The sequence below is a fragment of the Emiliania huxleyi genome (assembly GCF_000372725.1).
Source record: "Emiliania huxleyi CCMP1516 unplaced genomic scaffold EMIHUscaffold_23, whole genome shotgun sequence".
NCBI lineage: Eukaryota > Haptophyta > Isochrysidales > Noelaerhabdaceae > Emiliania > Emiliania huxleyi.
This window is the reverse complement of record NW_005200333.1, coordinates 238,696-257,996: the sequence shown is the minus strand read 5'-3', so window position 1 is coordinate 257,996 and position 19,301 is coordinate 238,696. Positions and strand designations below refer to the sequence as shown.

General features: G+C 65.3%; 5 protein-coding genes across 5 annotated transcripts in view; 3 read left to right on the top strand and 2 right to left on the bottom strand.

Annotated features, from left to right (window-relative positions):
• Positions 1-1,345: 1,345 nt before the first annotated feature.
• EMIHUDRAFT_205021 (hypothetical protein) lies at positions 1,346-2,111 on the top strand (the record flags this gene model as incomplete). Its single annotated transcript, XM_005779476.1, has 3 exons — positions 1,346-1,792; positions 1,876-1,926; positions 2,079-2,111. The coding sequence occupies 3 exons, from the start codon at positions 1,346-1,348 to the stop codon at positions 2,109-2,111; spliced, it is 531 nt and encodes a 176-aa protein (XP_005779533.1).
• A 1,103-nt stretch (positions 2,112-3,214) lies between these two features.
• On the bottom strand, positions 3,215-3,937 carry EMIHUDRAFT_100277 (hypothetical protein; the record flags this gene model as incomplete). Its single annotated transcript, XM_005779475.1, has 2 exons — positions 3,215-3,517; positions 3,656-3,937. 2 exons carry the CDS (start codon positions 3,935-3,937, stop codon positions 3,215-3,217), a joined length of 585 nt encoding a protein of 194 aa, XP_005779532.1.
• Positions 3,938-6,312: 2,375 nt separating this feature from the next.
• Positions 6,313-8,153, top strand: EMIHUDRAFT_205017 (hypothetical protein; the record flags this gene model as incomplete). The annotated part of the gene is made up of 3 exons (XM_005779474.1): positions 6,313-6,393; positions 6,771-7,254; positions 7,372-8,153. The coding sequence occupies 3 exons, from the start codon at positions 6,313-6,315 to the stop codon at positions 8,151-8,153; spliced, it is 1,347 nt and encodes a 448-aa protein (XP_005779531.1).
• A 7,890-nt stretch (positions 8,154-16,043) lies between these two features.
• On the top strand, positions 16,044-18,668 carry EMIHUDRAFT_100274 (hypothetical protein; the record flags this gene model as incomplete). The annotated part of the gene is made up of 1 exon (XM_005779473.1): positions 16,044-18,668. One exon carries the CDS (start codon positions 16,044-16,046, stop codon positions 18,666-18,668), a length of 2,625 nt encoding a protein of 874 aa, XP_005779530.1.
• Positions 18,669-18,724: 56 nt separating this feature from the next.
• The window catches only part of EMIHUDRAFT_205013 (hypothetical protein), a gene marked incomplete at both ends in the record, with an annotated part of 6,539 nt that continues 5,962 nt past the window's right edge, over positions 18,725-19,301 (bottom strand). Inside the window, 2 exons of the mRNA XM_005779472.1 lie at positions 18,725-18,745; positions 19,153-19,279. Coding sequence (XP_005779529.1) covers positions 18,725-18,745; positions 19,153-19,279 — 148 coding nt within the window. The remainder of the gene's footprint in view (positions 18,746-19,152; positions 19,280-19,301) is intronic.

Genomic DNA, 19,301 nt, shown 5'->3' with positions numbered 1-19,301 from the left:
GTCAGCGCTGTCAGGCTGTCGGGCACTGTCAGGCGCTGTCCGGGGTTTGCTGTCAGTCTGTCAGACCAGGGCTCAGGTGCAGACCGGCCGAGACCGAAGAGGCTAGTTCCAGTTCACTCTGACACGCTAATCGTGAAAACGCGTCCAACGCGGCTACGTACGCCGTACGGGTACGCGGGGCATCAAGGTTCAAGCGCGTCCTTGGATTTCCTCAACTGACAACTCAGCACCCTCCATCCAACTCTACAGAGGTGCGCGTCCGGTTCGAGGTTGAGAGAGAATCTGAGAGAGAGAGAGAGAGAGAGAGAGAGAGAGAGAGAGAGAGAGAGAGAGAGAGAGAGAGAGAGAGAGAGAGAGAGAGAGAGAGAGAGAGAGAGAGAGAGAGGAGAGAGAGAGAGATAGAGAGAGAAGAGAGAGAGAGAGAGAGAGAGAGAGAGAGAGAGAGATTCTATCTTCTGTCGACAGTATTCTTTCTTGGAGCACTTGGAGTGCAGTCATTAGCCTCACATCCAGGGCCGGGGAGCTGAGAAGCGCACCCAGCGGGCCGGATGATCGGGATCGGGCTACGGGCTAGAGAGCCCTGACCCCTAGGGGGGGGGTGCGCGTTCGCAGGGAGAGGGCCGTAAAGTAAACACGGGTCTCCGAGGGTTAGTCCGCGCTCCAGGTTTCCCCTAGCAGCGGAGCGCCCCCTCTACTCGGAGCTAATAAGCACCAGACACGCGTCGGGGAGAGGGGGGACGACACTGCTGCAGCAGCGTGCACCTCGATCCTGTACCGTGTTTGTTATGACCCCCCCCAATGAACACACCAGTGAGGGAGGGCGAGACGATCGAGGGGTCCCGTACCATGCGGAACCGACCCTATCCAGTGCTCAAGTGCTCAAGCACCAGACACGCACACGACGTACATCCTCACTCGACGTCACCCCTCGAGGCTTCTCCGTTCGGCCTCCCCCCCTCGGTCCGGAGGGGCCCTCTTATCCCCTCGATCCTCCCCCCACTCGCTTTCCGCTGGTTGGGCAACGGATGCGGGGCCCGGCCCCCCCTCCTAGCCTTTTTCGGCCGCGGCCCCGCCGCCGTCTCGCCCTCTCTGCTTGATCCTGTTGACTCCTGTTGAGGTTATTCTATCTTCTCAAAAAAGAAAAGCGCGTCTATCCGTGACAAGACTGTGCCAAGCCCCATTAAAATCCCTGTGTGGTGGCGGCGTGTCGTCCTCCGATCCCATCTCTCGTTTCTTTCTTGCCAAGCCCCACATTGGCCTGCTGACCCCCGCAATCACACACTCATCGCCATCAAGCTCCGCGGGAGCCTAGGGCTCATCGCGGGAGCTGAGGGCTCATCACTCAATGCTCGACCGCGCTGACACGTCTGCGGCACCCGTCCAATATCGGCACGCTACAGCCTTGGTGCAGCGTGACGCCGAGCGCAGGGCGGCAGTCGCAGAAGCGGCGCACATGGTCCGCCAGTCCAAATGGTCGGATCGCAGCGAGGTGCAGGAATTTGTGGCGGTGAAGCAAGGCAACGCGCTGCGAGGCTCGTACATGCGCATCATCGAGATTGGGCCGAGAGGAATTTGCACGCTCGACCCGAGCACGCGGCGCCTCACAAACCGCTGGCCCCTCACGCGCGTCGTTCGCGTGACGGCCGACGATCAGTGTGGCGTCGATCTCCTGCTGAGCGAGCCTGTCGGTGGTCTCTTCTGCCTGCCGCTCGCGGTCGAGCGGCGCGTGAGCTTCGCGTTAGCCACACCGGGCGAGAGCGCCCAGCTGCTCGAAACCATTCGTGCGCAGCGAGTCGTCGTCCAGGCCCTCCTCTCCGTCCCACGCCGCACGCTCCCGGTCGCCCCATCAGTGCGTACTGGCATCCCCCCTCCCAGGCGCTGCAGTGCTTCGAGCAGCGCTCGCTGATCCGCGAATCGCCCGACGAGGTGCGCGCCCTCCAGCCGCCCCGCCCCGCCGCCGCCCCTCCTCACCCCCGACCCCGCGCCCGACCACCAGGCGCTGTACGCCGCCCCTCTGCGGGTGCAGCCCGCGCCGCTGTCGGCCGAGCCGAGCCCGCGCCGCGCCGAGGACGCCGCAGTCCTCGGGCCGACCGCCTTTGACCGAGTCTTGAGGCAGCCCTCCTCCGCCTCCCCACTCGCGCCCCCCCCCCCCCCCTCTCCCCCTTCCCCAGTCGCCTTGTCACACGCCGCACCTTCGCACCCTCACACAAACAGCACGACCCCGGGCCCAGATCGCACGCACGGACAGTCGGAGAACGGACGGTCAGACAGAGATCGACTAGTCAGACAGGCAACGCCGAGTCCCACGGAAGGCTAGCAGCGCGACACCGCCTCTTAAGCGCGACACCGTCGCATCGCAGGCCCGAGCCGCTGGCGGAGCCGGCCGCCGCGCCGCCGCGCAAGCCGGCGTGGGTCGACTTGCGACGCGTCCCCGACACACTCCTGCACGCGTGCGGCGGCGAGCAAGCCGCGTGGGACGAGCCTGCGGCGAGCATTGCCGTGGCGAAGGCGGGGCTAGTCGCCAAGCTGCGCGCGTCGAGCCCGCCGATCTCGCGACTCCCGTCCGGCACCGGCTCCGGCGAGTACAGCGCGTGATGCGCGGCGCCTGTCTCCGCCATTTTGGGGCCTCAGCCGACGAACCCGCCCCACCCCCCTCGTTCGCACATGCCCCCTCTAGCTGCCCGCCCCTCTGAAGCCCCGACACGCAGCCCTGCACCCCCGCCCCCAAACCCCCCCACCCCGTGCGTGCCCCCCCGCACGCGGGCCCACTCATCAGCTTGAAGGGTGCTTGTCCCCCCCCCGCGTCGGCTCTCTCCGCACGCTCCAGTCGTCGTGCACGTGGCGGCGACGTGTGGGGAGGGGGTGGACAGGCAGGAGCCAGGAGGGCGCGGCGCCGCGCTTTTTCGTGCATGCATGGGTGTCTTGAGCATTTCACATAGTATTGACGAGATCATTCGGTTTCGCGCTGCACAGCGCGGCACAGGCCCGACACCGCCACAGCGGCCTAAATGTATTAATAGGCGGCCCTATATGCTATATATAATCCTAATCACTGACGCTGTTCGCTGTACGCTGAGCGCTAAGAGGCCTTACCCTTAGCGCTCCAGAGCGCTCCCAGACGAGAGCGGAGCGTGTATCAGCTATCACGTACCAGTCGTTGAGATATTCAGCGCGCAGTAACGTGCTACGCAGTAATCGTGGCGATGCTTGTGCCTCACTCCTCGCCCATCGTCTTGTCAATCTCGGCCAATACGAGCCCAATCTCCGCCTCGAGCGCCGCCATCGCCTCCTCCACCGGCATCTCGGGCGGCTTGCCCTCGTTTGTCGCCTCCGCCACGCGCTGCAGTGTGAAGGCCGCCTTGTGCAGCCGCCACGCCGCGATATAGCCCGACGAGCCCTTGAGCGAGTGCGCCTCTCGCCGAAAGGCAAGCCACTCCTGCTCGGCGTGGAGCCGCCGGAGGGTCTCTATGCAGCTCGAGGCGCGGGTGCGGAACTTCGCGAGGATACGCTTCAGCACCTGTGCGCATGGGCGGCGGTGGCGGTGGGGGTGGGGGTGGGGGTGGCGGTGACGGTGACGGCGGCGGCGTTAGCCGCGGCGGCCAGGTGAGAGGCAGGCGGGGCGCGCCTCTGGGTTGCCGCCCAAGTTCTCGAGCACCTCGGCGTGCGCGATCACCGGGTCGCCGCTCGAGACGGAGGGCCCCGGTGAGCTCGTCGCCGTGTTGCAGGCATGGACAGCTGTGGCCGCGCCGAGCGAGGATGGCCGCGACCGTGGCAGCGGCGCCGTAGACGGAGGGCAGGGCACGTTTGCCCGCTCGTAAGTCCTGGAAATCTCGTGAAGCAGCGAAAGCAGGCTGGAGCCGTGGTGTCCCAAGCTTGGCAGGTCCACCCCGGCGCTCTCCAACTGTTGCGCCAACAGGGGGTGGAGCTGTCTAGCCATGGGCTGGAGAACCACACAGCCCACACACCCCACACAAGGCGCGCGAGTGCGAGAGATATCCGAGAGATCCTTCGCGAAAAAAAAAACAATTCGCGCGCGAAGGCGGCGCGGCACGGTAAGGGTCGGCGGTAAGGCGGCACGGCGGCAACGGACGGCAGGCAGGACATCGGTCGGCGGGCCGAACGGCTGAGCGGGGGGCGGCAGCGGGGCGGGGCGAGGGCGGCGCGGTAACGGCCGGATGATCTTCTGTGTATGTGGTTCTTACGAACATACCCGAGGGTGAACTGCTGACGGGGTTTGCGATGAGGAGCGACCTGAAGGGTTTCTCGGAGGTTAGTGCACTAACCGCCGAAGCGCAAGCGCTTTGATTTGCCAAGGACAACTTAGCCTAAGCACGTTTTTCTCGCCAAGTACTATCTATATTCTTTTGCTTATATTCTCGCCAGACCATCTATATTCTCGAGAATATTCTCGAATATTGAGAATATTTTCACCACGCGAGAGGTCAGCGGACGCCAAAAATCGCTCTAAAGTAGAGGTTTGTGCTCCCAAACCGCTCAGGAACGTCCAAAACTTAAAGATTTCCGTCTGCATCGACCCAAAACCTACTTTTGAGGGGGCAAAAGAGCTGTTTCGAGAAGCTCTAGTCAAGACCGTTCTAGACGCCGCGATGTAACGGCGAGAATATTCAAGAATATCTTGAGACTCGAGGTCAACCAAGGTCAAGGGCTGAAGAAAACTCATAGATTCTTGAGAAAAAGCCGCGCCGGGGCATCTATATTCTCGAGAATATTCTCGAATACGAAAGTGCGCGGGACCATCTATATTCTCGGAGATATTCGAGAATATTGTGCTTAGGCCAAAGGACAACCAGCCCTCCTCCCATTTTTTACCCTTTGGAAGAACAACCGTCCTCCGCCCAGCTGCATCCGCTCAGGAAGAGAAAAAAGCCAAGAGAGGGGTTGGAGGGCGGGAGAATCCAAAAAAGCCGTCCAAAAAGCCACAAAAAGCCAGCGAGCCTCCCGTTACGCGATTGCCGCGAAGCGCAGCATGATGCGTGGCCAGCTTGGGAGGCTGCCGCCGCTGTCAGAGGCGGCCGCCACTGTGAGGTCTCGAGGGCCGACCGGCCGGGCGAGCATCCGCGCTGCCGACGACGTGCTCGAGGCTGACCTTCAGAGCGACGAGATTCTCGCATGCTTTGAGGAGGCGCTCGGCGAACGGCAGCCAGAGATGGGAACGGATGCTGCAGCAGGGCGAGAGGCGAACGCCGAGAGTAAATCGCGGCGCGGCCGTCGGTTGGGCGCCTGGTAAAACGGCCGCACGTGAACATGGGGCACGGTAATGGATGGGATAGGTAGAGCGGTTTAGTGGTCCGAAGGAATCAAGGCAGGGCAGTGAGCTCGCAGGCTGCTCAGTCGCCGTCGCCGCGTGTCAAGTCAGGACAGAGCTCAGAGGACACGCCCGGCCGCTGCGGCGTCTGTGGCTGAATGAGGTGCAGTGTTCCCGTGTCGGGAGTCGTGGTTGACACTCTGAGTTGACGGGGTCTAGAGTTGATTGTTGCAACTGGGTGAGTGGGTGTGCGCGAGCGGCGCCCACCTACAGTAGCGGGGGACATGGAGATGGCTCCTGACCAACCGAGGTTCATACGAGACCGTGGTCGTGGAGAGCAAGGCCGTAGCCGTTCGCGCCAGACGTGCTACCGTACACCAGAGGGGAAGCGCGCCAAGGCATGTTGTCGCCGCGACGCGGTCAAGGCTTCGGAGGGCTGGTCCCAGGCAGAAGGAGAATCGGTGGGGAGATTGATTGGGACTCTTGCGCAAATGCATGGACAAGGCAAGGTGGGAAGGCCATTCGCTGTCTTCAAGCCCTTCAAGCCCGAGCGTTTGTTCAAATAGCGGAAGACTGCGGCGTAATGAGTCTGACCTCGGTGACGCTGCCATATGCGATATCGGCACTCGAGGGCGCAGGGCTAGATATGAATTCGCCATGGAGCCGTGGTTGTCATGGACGCGCACATTGTCAGCGGGTGCTTCTGCTGACAGGGCCGGCATTGCGATGACCGGGTGGCGCGCCGCTGCCTGGTCGGGGCAGCGCTGGCTAGGCGGGGGCATGGTCAGTCTGCAAAGAATCGTACGAGCAGCGTGTCGGTAGCCGCCAATGGTGAGTGTCCTTGTACGAGACTGATGTGTACACGAGAGTTCGGTTCTGGGTAGGCTGAGGGTAGTCGTTGGGGACGTGCTGCGGTTATTGTTTAGCGGGGGAAAGGAGCGCGTGCAGCCCAGCTCGGCGGCCGCGGCACAAGACGTCAACCCAACAGCTCCCCAAGTTAAAAGCCGTAATAGGAAAAAATCCAGCTCACTTTTGGAGGTAAAACGATGTCGGGCAGCACCATGGCCGGCTCCTGGTTGGGAAAGCCGGGCCGCATGAACTACGACAAGGAGGACCACGCCTCCCGGGTTCGATGAGGAGTCAGCGGAAGGGGGAGGGCGAACCGAGTACTATAGAGAGAGACCGCGGAAGCGGGCGCGATTGGTCGACGAGGGAGAGCTGGGCCGACCTCCCGGGGAGGGGAGGCGACACGACCCAACGGCGTTTTTGAAGGAAGTTTGAGATAGGAAACCAAGAACGACACACACCAGTCGACTCGAATCGGTGTGTCACCAACAAGAAGAGAGAGACTGAGAGATAGGGGCCTTCTCTCTCTCTCTCCATAAACCAGTGCTTAATTGGAACGAATGAGCGAAAAACGCGCATCCCCGGATGACTGCACTCCAAGTGCTCCAAGTGCCCCCGGCCGATGGAGCCGGAGAGTCCCGCGAGCGCACACGCGCAGGCGACGACGGGTGGGGCATTGCTCGAGCCAGAGGCGGCGAGTAATGGCGCGCTGCTGCAGGCGGAAGCAGAAGGCGCATTGCTGCTCTCCGGGTTGACCGTCGCAATTGTGGTTCTGGTTGCCTTCTTGCTGACTGGCCGCCGCTCCAGGCCACCGCTGCGGATGCCGCGGATTCGCAGCAAAAAGGTTGCCTCTAGCGAGCACGCTCCCCTGTGCATCCTCACCCTGGACGGCGGAGGCATGAAGGGGCTTGTGCTGGCCACGCTGCTGGAGGCGATAGAGGAGCGGACGGGCATACCAATCGGCGGTCTCTTTGACCTGGTGGTGGGCACGAGCACGGGCGGCGTGGCCGCAATACATGTGGCATTCGCCTCTGCCCTAGGGGAGGGTTGCAGGGATTACCGTGCCAGCCTCGAGCGCGTGAGGAAGGTGCTTGAGCAGCGGAGCAAAACAAACCTGCTGGTGACGGGGCACGAGTGCACGAGTGCCGCCGCTCGCCAGGTCGCTCAGTCGTGCGCACCCGCCAGGCGACATGGGGCCGACCCCGCTCCGCGACCTGCGCCACCTTGCGAGCCCCGCACCGCGACGCCTCCGCACGTAGCGGTCGTGACCGCGTTCCACGAGGGTGGAGGGTGGCAGCCCTTCTTGGTGCGCAACTATGAGCTCCCCTATTCCAGTGGCGAGACGTCCGCTCCGAGAAGCCCTCGCTCCTACGCCAATCCCGGAGCGATCGACGGGGAGTCGGACTGGCCTATCGAGGATCTTGTCCTCGCCACGACAGCGGCGCCGGGCCTCTTCCCTCCCGTCGAGCGAGGAGGGAAGGTGTTTGTGGATGGCGCTGTGGTAGCGAACAACCCGACGAAGCTCGCTATCCGCGAGGCGCGACGCCGCTGGCCTGGCCGGCGGATCGGCATCATCGTGAGCCTTGGGACGGGGCAGATGCGTCAGGCACAGGCGCCGATTGCGAGGACGTCGAGCCCAGCCTCGTACTGGATTCCGGCCATGCTCGACATGGCCTTCGACAGCAACCGCACGCACGCCGACGTGCACGACACACTCCTGCCAGCGATAGCCAACGAGTGCGGCCACCCTTTCTACTTTCGGATCCAGCCCACGATTGAAGACGCTACGATGGTGACGACGATCCCGAGGAAGCTCGCCGCGCTGCAGCAGCAGACGCGCGCGTTTGCCAAGTCGATGTCGCACGACCTCGACAAGATCGCCGCGTATCTCCTCCTCGCCGCGGCGAGGCCGGCCTTCCTCCCCACCCCTGCTGGGGCGGCCGAGGCGGAGCGCTTGTGCGGCGACCATTGCTGCCACTGGGAGACGCTGAAGGGCTTGGCGGCGCTGCGCGCGAGGTGCTCGGCCACGCCCCCAGGCTGAGTGGGCAGTGCTCTACTAGCTACTTCGACTAGCTACTGGTGGCAGAGCCGCGTACGGTAGTTCACACACCGTTCCGGAACACCGTTTTATTGATATCATGATATCATGCAATAACGTGTGTTATGCGAACTCCAGCCCACATCGTGGTGTTCGTGGTGCGGTCTTCGCTTTCGGGGGCGTTTAGGGCGGGGTCGGGGAAGGGGGGTGGGGTCGGTCGCGCTGGTGGCCGCGCGGCAGTGGCCGCGGGGGGAGGGGGGGGGGGGGGAGGGGGGGGAGGGGGAAGAGGAGGTGGCGCCGACCGCAATGGCGGCCGTCCCGACGCGGGCGCCGGGCGAGACTGCCGTGGATCGTATGGAGTCTCACTTCAACGTCGGCGATGACATGGGCACGAGAGAATGAGTCAAAGCACGCCGGCCGCCGCCGCTCATGAGGCCGGCGCCGAGGACGCGGGCAGTCGGCGCTGGACGGCGGGTCTCATCCCTGCGTTCGTGTACCTGGTGCAGAGCGCTGGCTTCATCCCGATTGGTGAGCCTCTGCGGTGCGCCGTAGCACTGCCTCCTGACAGCGGAGAGCAGGCTCACGAGCTTATAGAGCTGGTCGATCAGGCCGAGCAGCCGTATCTGCTCTCGCCTGTTCACAGCTGAAGGCGTGAAGAGAGTCAGCGTTGTGGGTCTGCTCGAGTCGGCAGCATTACCTCTCTGCTCGCTCGGGGTCATCCTCTAGCTGCACCCGACCGTGCCGCACAGCTTGAGCCGCCCTCCAGCGCTTGCGGGCGGAAGCGGCACCGAACTTACCGAGGCAGCGGACTCCACTCAGCAGCGCAACGGTGCCGGACAGGAGCAGGGCCGAGGCCAGACCTGTCGGCCCGTCTGCCGGCAGCGCCGCGTTGCCAAGTACGGCTTGGAGGACTGCGCCCATGCTCACCCGGAGGGTCGGCGGCGGCCCGGGCGGCGGGGACGGAGGCGGCGGGGACGGAGGCGGCGGGCTCGGTGGCGGGCTCGGTGGCGGCATGGTGGGTGGCGGCACAGAAGGCGGCGGGCTCGGCGGCGGCGGCGACGGCGGCGAGGAAGGGGGCGGCGGCGAGGGCGGCGAGGAAGGGGGCGGCGGCGGTGGTGAGGGCATCGGCGAGGGCGGCGGCGGTGGCAGGGCCGGCGGCGACGGCGGCGATGAGGGAGGGCGTGTGGGCGGATTCGGCGGACGAGGTGAGGGTGGCGGCGGCGGTGGCAGAGGCGAGCGCGCCGGAACGAACGGGAGGAAGTAAGGGATCGTCCTGCAGACGGGGCGCGCGGGCTCAGCACGCGGCACGGCGTGTCCGCTCGTCGCTGGGGAGAGGGCACGCGACGCGGTGTGCAAGACCAACAGTTGTTTCAAGAGAGGCGCACACACTCGCAGCCAGCGCTGTTCCACCTCGGGTCGCAAGTCGAATCGTAGCCGATGGTTATATGGTCGTTGCCCGGCTCGTGGATTTCATCGCAAGCGGCGGTGATGTTGGGGACGAAGCTGCCGTCGCAGCTCACGATGCTCTTGCGCTCCCTGTCAGAGAGCAGGGTACCTCCAGCAATCTCAGTGACCTGGAGGCAAAATGCGACGCCGTTGGAGCAGTGCTGATACGTGCAGAGCCCTGAAGCCGTGAGTACAGAAGATGTTTGGCACGAGCAGCACGATAGGACACCGCACGCGTACTGCAACAGGTTGTTGCAGGTGTTCTCGTGACATAGCTTTCCGTCACCGCCACAGAACTCATTGGGACTGCAACATGCGCCGTTTCCCTCGGCCACGAGGGCAAGGAGAATGGAGAGCTTGAATGGCATATGCTCTCGTCTGGAGAACATGTACCTCCCTGGCGACCCGGTCCAAACGCGACACAGCTCGTGGCGACGTATGAAAGCCAGATTGTAGGGAACCCCGTTGTGAACAGGGCTGGCCGGGCGGGTCGCCGTGTGGAGGGAGCAGGTGGTGCGGGTCATGGAGGCGGACGCCAAGGAGGAGAAGGCGGAGGCGAAGGCTCGGCAGAAGGAGCGCGTCGCCGCCATCCTCGCGCGCACGGACGCTGCGGGCGCGGGCGCGGGGGTGGGAGCGGCCGCACCCACTGCTCGTACCCCCCCCGGCACTTTTAAGGGCTGGCCGGACCCCCCCCCCCCCCCCCACCAGCAGCGCTCTGCTGCTGGGGGGGTCGGGACCCCCCCCCAGCAGCAGCGCTCTGCTGCTGGGGGCACCAAAACCAGTGGTCTCACCGGCGTACCCTCCTACTGCCAGCCGGGCGCGGGGCACGCCAGTCTCTCTTCTACGCCTCTCGTGCCGCGCGCGTTTTCGAAAAAAGAAAAGTGTATCGGCTCCACTACGACAGCTAAGTCGATCGATTTCGACGAGCGAGCGATCCGAGGATCGAGCGGGGGACCGATAGGCTAGGGAGATCAACGCTGATCGATCAACGTCAGCCGAGACGCCCGAGTGAGTGGCTCACTATACGGCTTTTAGTGTGGTAGTACAAGATAGACTCACCATGGTCACATCTCACAAGTCTTTAGTAAAACGCCAGCACTCGACACGACGAAGGTGTATTGGGCTCGAAGGCGCGGTGAACACAACCGACCAAAATCTAGCGTAGCACTGAAACACGAGCCGAGGTGGGAGGGGGCGGCGGCGGCGAAGAGGCGGGAGAGCTGGGTCCAATGCCTTCTGCTGCTGGGGGGGTCGGGACCCCCCCCCCCTAGCAGCAGCGCTCTGCTGCTGGGGGGGTCTGCTATCTGGGCAGCCGCGGCCCGAGAGAATAGAATTCAGGTTTCGTCCCCCCAGCTGGTCCAGCGTCCGTCCCTCCGAAAGACAAGAGTTAATGCGTGAACAGGGACGAGCGACCGATCGAAGAGGGACGCGCGAACAGGGCCCTGTTTATTGAGTTTATGATTGAGGTTTATCAGTTCAAATAAACGCGCGTTTAATTGAACTTCACGCGGGAGCGGGCGATCCTGTTAAATAGTCTTAAATAGTCGTGAACCAGGTGTGTTTATAAACTCTTAGTTAGTCCGTGTTTATAACATTCACACACTGATAATTCTTTCAGCCTCCTGGAGATGGACATGGGAAGCCCACGCGAGCAGTGGCTGTGGCCGCACCCCCCCACACAGCTTTCTGAATGCTCGCCGACATTCAGCGTGCGAAGCTCGCGGCGCTGATCGAGTCGTCTGCGGCTCGCGCCGCCGAGATGTTGAAGCAGGAGGCAGAGGAGCACGAGGCAGAGGAGCACAACGAGACTACGACGACTCGAGACGAACACTTGCTCGACACCACCTCCTCGCGCTCTCACTCTCACTCCAGCCGCCGCTCCTCCTCGTCTCGCTCGCACTCGCACTCTGCTGGCCGACGCTCGCGGGCTTCCACCATGGGCCGCCGGCTCGGGCTCCTCTCGTCGGCGCTCAGCACGGCCAGGAGGGAGGAGGCGGCGCTGAAGCAGCTCTTGGCGCTGGCGACCGTGGGCCGCCGCTCACCCATCTCTGCCGTCGAGCATGCTGCCGCGGTCATCGCCCAGGCTGCCGCCCGGGCGAGGGCGAGGAGGCGACGCTTCGTGCGCTGCCGCGCCGCCGCCGTCCAGGTCCAGCAATGGATTCGCGCGCGCCGCTCGGGCGCGGTCAAGGAGTCTCCCTTCCAGGTGACCGTCCGGAGGCAGCTGGCGCTCGTCTCGCTGCTGCCTGCTGCGGGGACCACCGCCATCGCCGGCGTTATCCTCTGGATGAACATCGCGCACCAGCGGACGTCGACCGTGTGCCTCGGCCTCTCGCTCGTCGGCCTCGCCCTCTCCGCCGCGTGGCAGCTGCGCCCTCGCGGCGCGCGCGCCTGCCCCGCCTCTGGTCCCGAGGGTGCAGACGAGCGCGCCTCTCTCCACCGCAGCAGCTGTGAGCAGGCGCGCGGCTGCTTCGGGTCGGGCCGCTCGAGGTGCGGGAGACGACCGGCTTCGTCGTCCTCACCGTCGCCTGGGTCCTCCGTCACCTCGGCCGCCTCCACCTCATCCGCACCGACCCGCTCGCTGCCACCGCCGAGGCAGCCGTCGTCGTCAGGGTCGTCCCCTCCCTCTACTTTTACGCGGGCTGGCTCTTCGGCCTCCTGCCCCCCGCCTGGCGCCGCCACGCAGCCTAGACACAGCCGAGACGCAGTGCCGTGCGCCTGAACAGGCCTCCTGCCCGCCTCGCGCCGCGTCCGCCTCAGCTGCCTCGCCGCCGTCGCGCTCGCCTCGGCCGCCGTCCACGTCCATTTCGCGTCGCTGCGCGGCGAGTCGGTGGCGCGCTGGCTGGCGTGTGGCCCCGTCACCCTCCTTGCTTGCGCCGCGGCCGCTCGGATCGTCGTTCAGACCGCACTGCACCGCACGATGCAGCGCGAGCGGACGGTCTCCGAGATTGGCGCCGTGCTCGACCTGCACGGCCGCGGAGGCGAGGGCGGCGGCGGCGGCAGCGAGGCGATCGTCGATACGGCGCGCATCGAACTCGAGTGGTCGCAGGGCGGATTGCGTGAGCGGAGCTGTCTCCCCCTCGGCGCATGCTCGCCCTGAGCCTTCTCGGATCCCCTCGGCGCAGGCCCGCTGCTACGGATCAACCTCTTCCTCGGCTGGTGCTCGGGCGCAGGGACACTCCTCTACCTCGTCAGCCAGAGCCGCGGCGAGACGGGCGAAATGCGGCGCGCCAAGGAGGCACAACCCGCGCTCGAGGCGACCTCGGTCCTAGCCGTCTTGGGGATCATACTAGTCGTGTTAGTCCTCCCGCTCGCGACGCTCCGCCACGTCCGACCCGCCGGCGACGGGCTGCCTGCAGTCATTACCTCCATCGTGTCTGGCAGGCTCACCGCGCACCTGCCGGCGACAAACCCACAGCTCGAACTCGCCTCACTCGCCTCCGGTCGCTTTTTGCCAAGGGTTGGCCCCCTTTTTTGGGTTCGCCCAAAAGAGGGCCCGGCGGGCCCGGCGGCGGCGGGCCCGGCGGGCCCGGCGGGGGCGGGCCCCCCGGGTTTGCCCTCGGAGGGCCCCGATTTTGGGTCCCTGACGTATTTGGGGCCCGTGCCCGTGGGCCTCCCTTATTATTTTTTGGGGGGGGCTTTTTTAGGTCCCCTACCGGGGTCGGACCCATGTGGCCTGTCGGGGGCCCCCCCCTGAGCGACGTGGGGACCGGCGGCCCTCGCGGGCTCACAGGGGGTCATCAGGAGGTGAGATTTGGTGAGGCCCCCCCCCCCCCCCCCCCTCTTCCGTTGTCCGGCCGCAGGTGCGCTTGCCTGGCGCGCGACGCGCGAGTGGCGCAGGTTGCCCCACGGCTTGCCCGCTCAGCTTGCCCCACAGCTTGCCCGAGGCGGCGCCCCGGTGCGCGTTAGGTGACTGGCGAGTCGCTCGGCTTGCTCATGCTCGGTGACCCGGCGATGCTGCTCGTGGGCGCCGCATTTGCCAACCTCGGCGTGCGCGAGGCGTTCGGCGTCTCGTGGCGGCGAGAGAGGGCGTTGGCGGAGACAGAGGTGGCGCGGCGGCGCCAGCTGGAGGCGGAGGCGGTGCGGCAGATTGAGTTTGAGCGAATGCTGTACGCGCTGACGCACGGCGAGGAGGGCGAGGGCGCGGCGGGCGTGGAGGGGGAGGAAGAGGGGGGCGAGGCGGAGGACGGGGGCGAGGAGGAGGCCGGAGAAGAGGAGGAGACCGTTGGCGCGCACGACTTCCTCCTGGAGGACGGGAGCCAGGCCGCCCGAACGACATGTCGAAGACGCGTCGTCCACAACGCCGCCGCTTCCTCCGACCACTTCTCGTCTCTGGACACGCTGCCGCCCATCGTCGAGTAGAGCCGTGGCTCCCGCGCCGACTCGCCCTCCGGCACCTGCACCACGCGAGAGAGAGTGCAGCGTGCGGAGGAGCGGAGTTCACGCGCGGGGCTGTGCACGCTCCTGGCAAGGATCTTGGGTCCAGGGCCGTGCTTTTGTGGGGTGAAGACCAAAGGTGCACTTCGACCGCTAAAAGAGAGAGCGGATACGAAACAAGAACACAACGCACTCTCTCACATGACAAGCGATCCCACGTCAGCGATTGTGGGGACTACATGATTACACGAAGGGTGGGGGAAGAAGAGGTTGGGGATGGGGTGATGGGGAGGGACTGGTGGGATGGGGCGTGGACGATACCGAAAAAACCAAAACAAAAAACGAAGGAACCGGCAAGGTCTTGTCATCGCGTCCCGCATGTGAGCCGCGCTCAGCCCTCCTTCTAAAGATATAAGGGCCTCGCGTCGTCCGCCGTTTATCCCGGTGACCCCCAGAACTCGCGGACCCGAGGAGTCTCGAGCTTCAGCTGGCGATCCATCATGCCGCTCTCGGCACCGCAGCAGCGCGAGCGCCGCGCCGCGCAGCGCGCTGCCGAGGCTCAGGACGCGGCTCGCGGGCAGCGCAACCGCCCGGCGCCGAGCCGGTGCTAGGCCGCCTCCGCTGCGCCTGCTTCCTTGCGCGCCGCTGGACGTCGGCCGAGAAGACCGCTTCCCTCTGGGGACCCGACTCCGCGAAGATCGCGCGCGCGTCGTGAGTGGCGGCGCGCGCGCGATCTCCGTTCCCGGGCACGCCGGTCGCAGTGGCATGGGCTCCCAGGCTCAAAAGCGCTCCCGTCAACAGCGAGCGAGCGCCGCCGCTGCTCCTCCTCCCGCCGCCGCTCACCGAGACTCGGTGCCGCCGTTCTCGCCGCCGCCGCCGCCGCCGCCGCCGCCGCCGCCGCCGCCTCGCGCCTCGCCTCCGTCACCGCCGCCCTCCATCTCGCAGCGGCGCGTCCCTCTGATGGCGCGGGCGCCTCGCTCACCGGCGCCTCGCCGCCGCCCCCCCCCCTTCTCGCGCCGCTCCGCTCGTGGCCGCCGCCTCCCCTGTCAATCCCGCCGCCTCCCCTGTCATCCCGCCGCCCGCACCACCGCCGCCACCGCCTCGCGCCTCGCCGCCGCCGCCACCGACCGCCCTCTCCCCTACGCCGCTCTGAGCGCGGTGCAGGGGGCGAGCCCCCGCGGCGCAGCCTCACCGCAGTGCACTGCGCTCTCCGCGCCCCTGACGATTAGTGAGGAGGTGGTGTTGCACAGCATGGAGCTCGGCGAGCGTTTAGCGAGCCCCTCAGCTAGTCAGTGCATTATGGCGTCCCAAGTCCTTCAGTGCAACATGGCGTCCAAAGATCGCTCTTGTCGCATATGCCTGGGAGACGACAGCGACGGCGAGCTCGTCGACCCGTGCAAATGCCGCGGCTCAACAAGATGGGTGCACGCAGCGTGCCTTGAACGATGGCGGCGCACATCCGACAGCTATTGGAACGTTGTCGCCTGCCAGACTTGCGGCGTGAAATATTCGGACGGGGTGAGCATTGGGATACTCAGGGAATGGTTGCAGCGCGCACGTGGCTCAAATTGGCACATCATCCTGTGCCTGATGGGGGCTGAATACGCGGCACAAGACCGAAGAACGCTCACATGCTGTGCCTACGATGCTGTTTGTGCCGTGTCCGCTCTTCGCCAGGGAGTGGACGGCCTCTCCACCAAGTATGCCGACCTCTTCGTTGGGCCAGACGCCCCGCAAGCGCACCTCCTCTTGGAGTTCAAGCATGCGTTGGGACGTGCGCTTCTTTCCGATGGCCAACTTGACTCGGCGGAGCTTGTGCTCCTCGAGACGCTGGACCTCAGCGAAGACGTGAAGCTCAGCTCATACATCAAGGGCGACCTCAGCAGGCTGTGCGCAGAGAGAGAGCAAGATGATCAGGCAGAGGTGCTGCTCGACGAGGCGCGTGCTGGACTTAGAAGCTGCGGTGCAGCACCTGAGCATGCGCTTTGGGAGCTTGGCTGCCTCTACGCACTGCGAGGAGACTTGGTGCGGGCGATTCCACTTTTCCGCGAAGAGCTCAGATGTACGCACGCAATGTGGGGCAGGTATACCCAGGCTTATGAGCTCCTCAATCTTGGCGTGCTGCTGTACAAGCAAGGGGAGCTCAAGGAGTCCCTCGAGGTATTCCGCGAAGCGCTGCAGGTGAGCCGCAAGATAGCGGGCGATCCCCAAGATTCGTTGATCGATTCGATCTACCACGTGGCCAAATTACTGGTAGTCATGGGGGACGCGGACAGCGCAGTTCCACTGCTGCGCGAGGCGCTCAGCGTCAGTATCGAGGCGAACGGAAAAGACCACGAAGACACCTTGCTCTGTGCTCGTACCCTGATGCTGCAGGACCAGGGCGAGCTTGACGGCGCGGAGGCGCTGCACCGCGAGGCTCTAGAGGGGAGGCGAGAGACGCTCGGTGACCGGCACCCCGATACGCTCACCACGGTCAACAACCTCGGCACGCTGCTGCAGGACCAGGGTGACCTGGACGGCGCGGAGGCGCTGTACCGCGAGGCGCTGGGGGCGAGGCGAGAGACGCTCGGTGACCGGCACCCGGACACGCTCACCTCGATCAACAACCTCGGCACGCTGCTGGAGGACCGGGGTGACCTGGACAGCGCGGAGGCGCTGTACTGCGAGGCGCTGGGGGCGAGGCGAGAGACGCTCGGTGACCGGCACTCGGACACGCTCACCTCGATAAACAACCTCGGCACGCTGCTGAAGGCCAAGGGCGACCTGGACGGCGCGGAGGCGCTGTACTGCGAGGCGCTGGGGGCGAGGCGAGAGACGCTCGGTGACCGGCACTCGGACACGCTCACCTCGATAAACAACCTCGGCTTGCTGCTGAAGGACCAGGGCAGGCTCGGCGACGCCATCACTCTCTTTCGGGAGGAGCTGGAGGGGTGCAGAGAGATGCTCGGCGACCGGCACCCGAGCACGCTCACCTTGATCAACAACCTCGGCACGCTGCTGAAGGACCAGGGTGACCTGGACGGCGCGGAGGCGCTGTACTGCGAGGCGCTGGGGGCGAGGCGAGAGACGCTCGGTGACCGGCACCCGGACACGCTCACCTCGATCAACAACCTCGGCACGCTGCTGAAGGCCAAGGGCGACCTGGACGGCGCGGAGGCGCTGTACTGCGAGGCGCTGGAGGCGAGGCGAGAGACGCTCGGTGACCGGCACCCGGGCACGCTCACCTCGATCAACAACCTCGGCTTGCTGCTGAAGGCCAAGGGCGACCTGGACAGCGCGGAGATGCTGCTTCGCGAGGCGCTGGAGGCGAGGCGAGAGACGCTCGGCGACCGGCACCCGAGCACGCTCACCTCGATCTACAACCTCGGCTTGCTGCTGAAGGCCAAGGGCGACCTGGACAGCGCGGAGATGCTGCTTCGCGAGGCGCTGGAGGCGAAGCGAGAGACGCTCGGTGACCGGCACTCGGACACGCTTACCTCGATCTACAACCTCGGCACGCTGCTGCAGGACCAGGGCAGGCTCGGCGACGCCATCACTCTCTTCCGGGAGGCGCTGGAGGGGAGGCGAGAGACGCTCGGCGACCGACACTCGGACACGCTCACCACGGTCAACAACCTCGGCACGCTGCTGCAGGACCAGGGTGACCTGGACGGCGCGGAGGCGCTGTACTGCGAGGCGCTGGGGGCGAGGCGAGAGACGCTCGGTGACCGGCACCCGGACACGCTCACCTCGATCAACAACCTCGGCACGCTGCTGCAGGACCGGGGTGACCTGGACAGCGCGGAGGCGCTGTACTGCGAGGCGCTGGGGGCGAGGCGAAAGACGCTCGGTGACCGGCACTCGGACACGCTCACCTCGATCAACAACCTCGGCACGCTGCTGAAGGCCAAGGGCGACCTGGACGGCGCGGAGGCGCTGTACTGCGAGGCGCTGGGGGCGAGGCGAGAGACGCTCGGTGACCGGCACTCGGACACGCTCACCTCGATAAACAACCTCGGCTTGCTGCTGAAGGACCAGGGCAGGCTCGGCGACGCCATCACTCTCTTTCGGGAGGAGCTGGAGGGGTGCAGAGAGATGCTCGGCGACCGGCACCCGAGCACGCTCACCTTGATCAACAACCTCGGCACGCTGCTGAAGGACCAGGGTGACCTGGACGGCGCGGAGGCGCTGTACTGCGAGGCGCTGGGGGCGAGGCGAGAGACGCTCGGTGACCGGCACCCGGACACGCTCACCTCGATCAACAACCTCGGCACGCTGCTGAAGGCCAAGGGCGACCTGGACGGCGCGGAGGCGCTGTACTGCGAGGCGCTGGAGGCGAGGCGAGAGACGCTCGGTGACCGGCACCCGGGCACGCTCACCTCGGTCAACAACCTCGGCTTCCTGCTGCACGCCAAGGGCGACCTGGACGGCGCGGAGGCGCTGTACTGCGAGGCGCTGGGGGCGAGGCGAGAGACGCTCGGTGACCGGCACCCGGGCACGCTTACCTCGATCTACAACCTCGGCTTGCTGCTGCAGGACCAGGGCAGGCTCGGCGACGCCATCACTCTCTTCCGGGAGGAGCTGGAGGGGTGCGCTGCTCGGTACGGGGAGGGGCATGAGGAGACGCAGAGCTCAGCCCGCAATCTTGCCGCGCTGCTGAAGAAGGCGGGGCGACAGCGCCAGGCCGATGAGATCGCTGCCACGTATGGCGTCTGACCTTGAGGCAGCCAGGCAGGCGGCGAGCGACTTCCGCTCTCTGCAATCTCCTAGGCTTAGACCGAGCGGATGTCGAGCTAGCTGTCCGGAGCGCACTCCCGCTCCTCACACACGCCCAGAAAAATTACCCTTCATGAAGGTCGTAGTACGATAGTGAATTGTGAGCTGTGAAGGTTGTCCTGTGCGTCCCCAAAACGGGTCCTAAGGTAAGGTAAGGTAAACTTCTCCACACACACGAGGTGGTGGGGCAAGGGGGGGCAACCCTCGCGTCTCCACGTCTAACGACAGGAGCCCCACGGCATTTAAAGTGCAAGGCCCGGTGCGCGTGGGTGAGCGGTGTGTGTGTGTGTGTGTGTGTGTGTGTGTGTGTGTGTGTGTGTGTGTGTGTGTGTGTGTGTGTGTGTGTGTGTGTGTGTGTGTGTGTGTGTGTGTGTGTGTGTGTGTGTGTGTGTGTGTGTGTGTGTGTGTGTGTGTCTCACGTCACTGCATCCTCTGCCGGTTCCTCCCGTCGCCTCTTCTTTGTTCGAATGTTTTTCAATCCATCCTTCACGAAGCCCTCCCATGTAGCTAGCGTTCTTTGCGAATGTCTCGAAATGGCCAGCAGGCGCTGTCTGCTCGCGGTCTGTGCGGCCC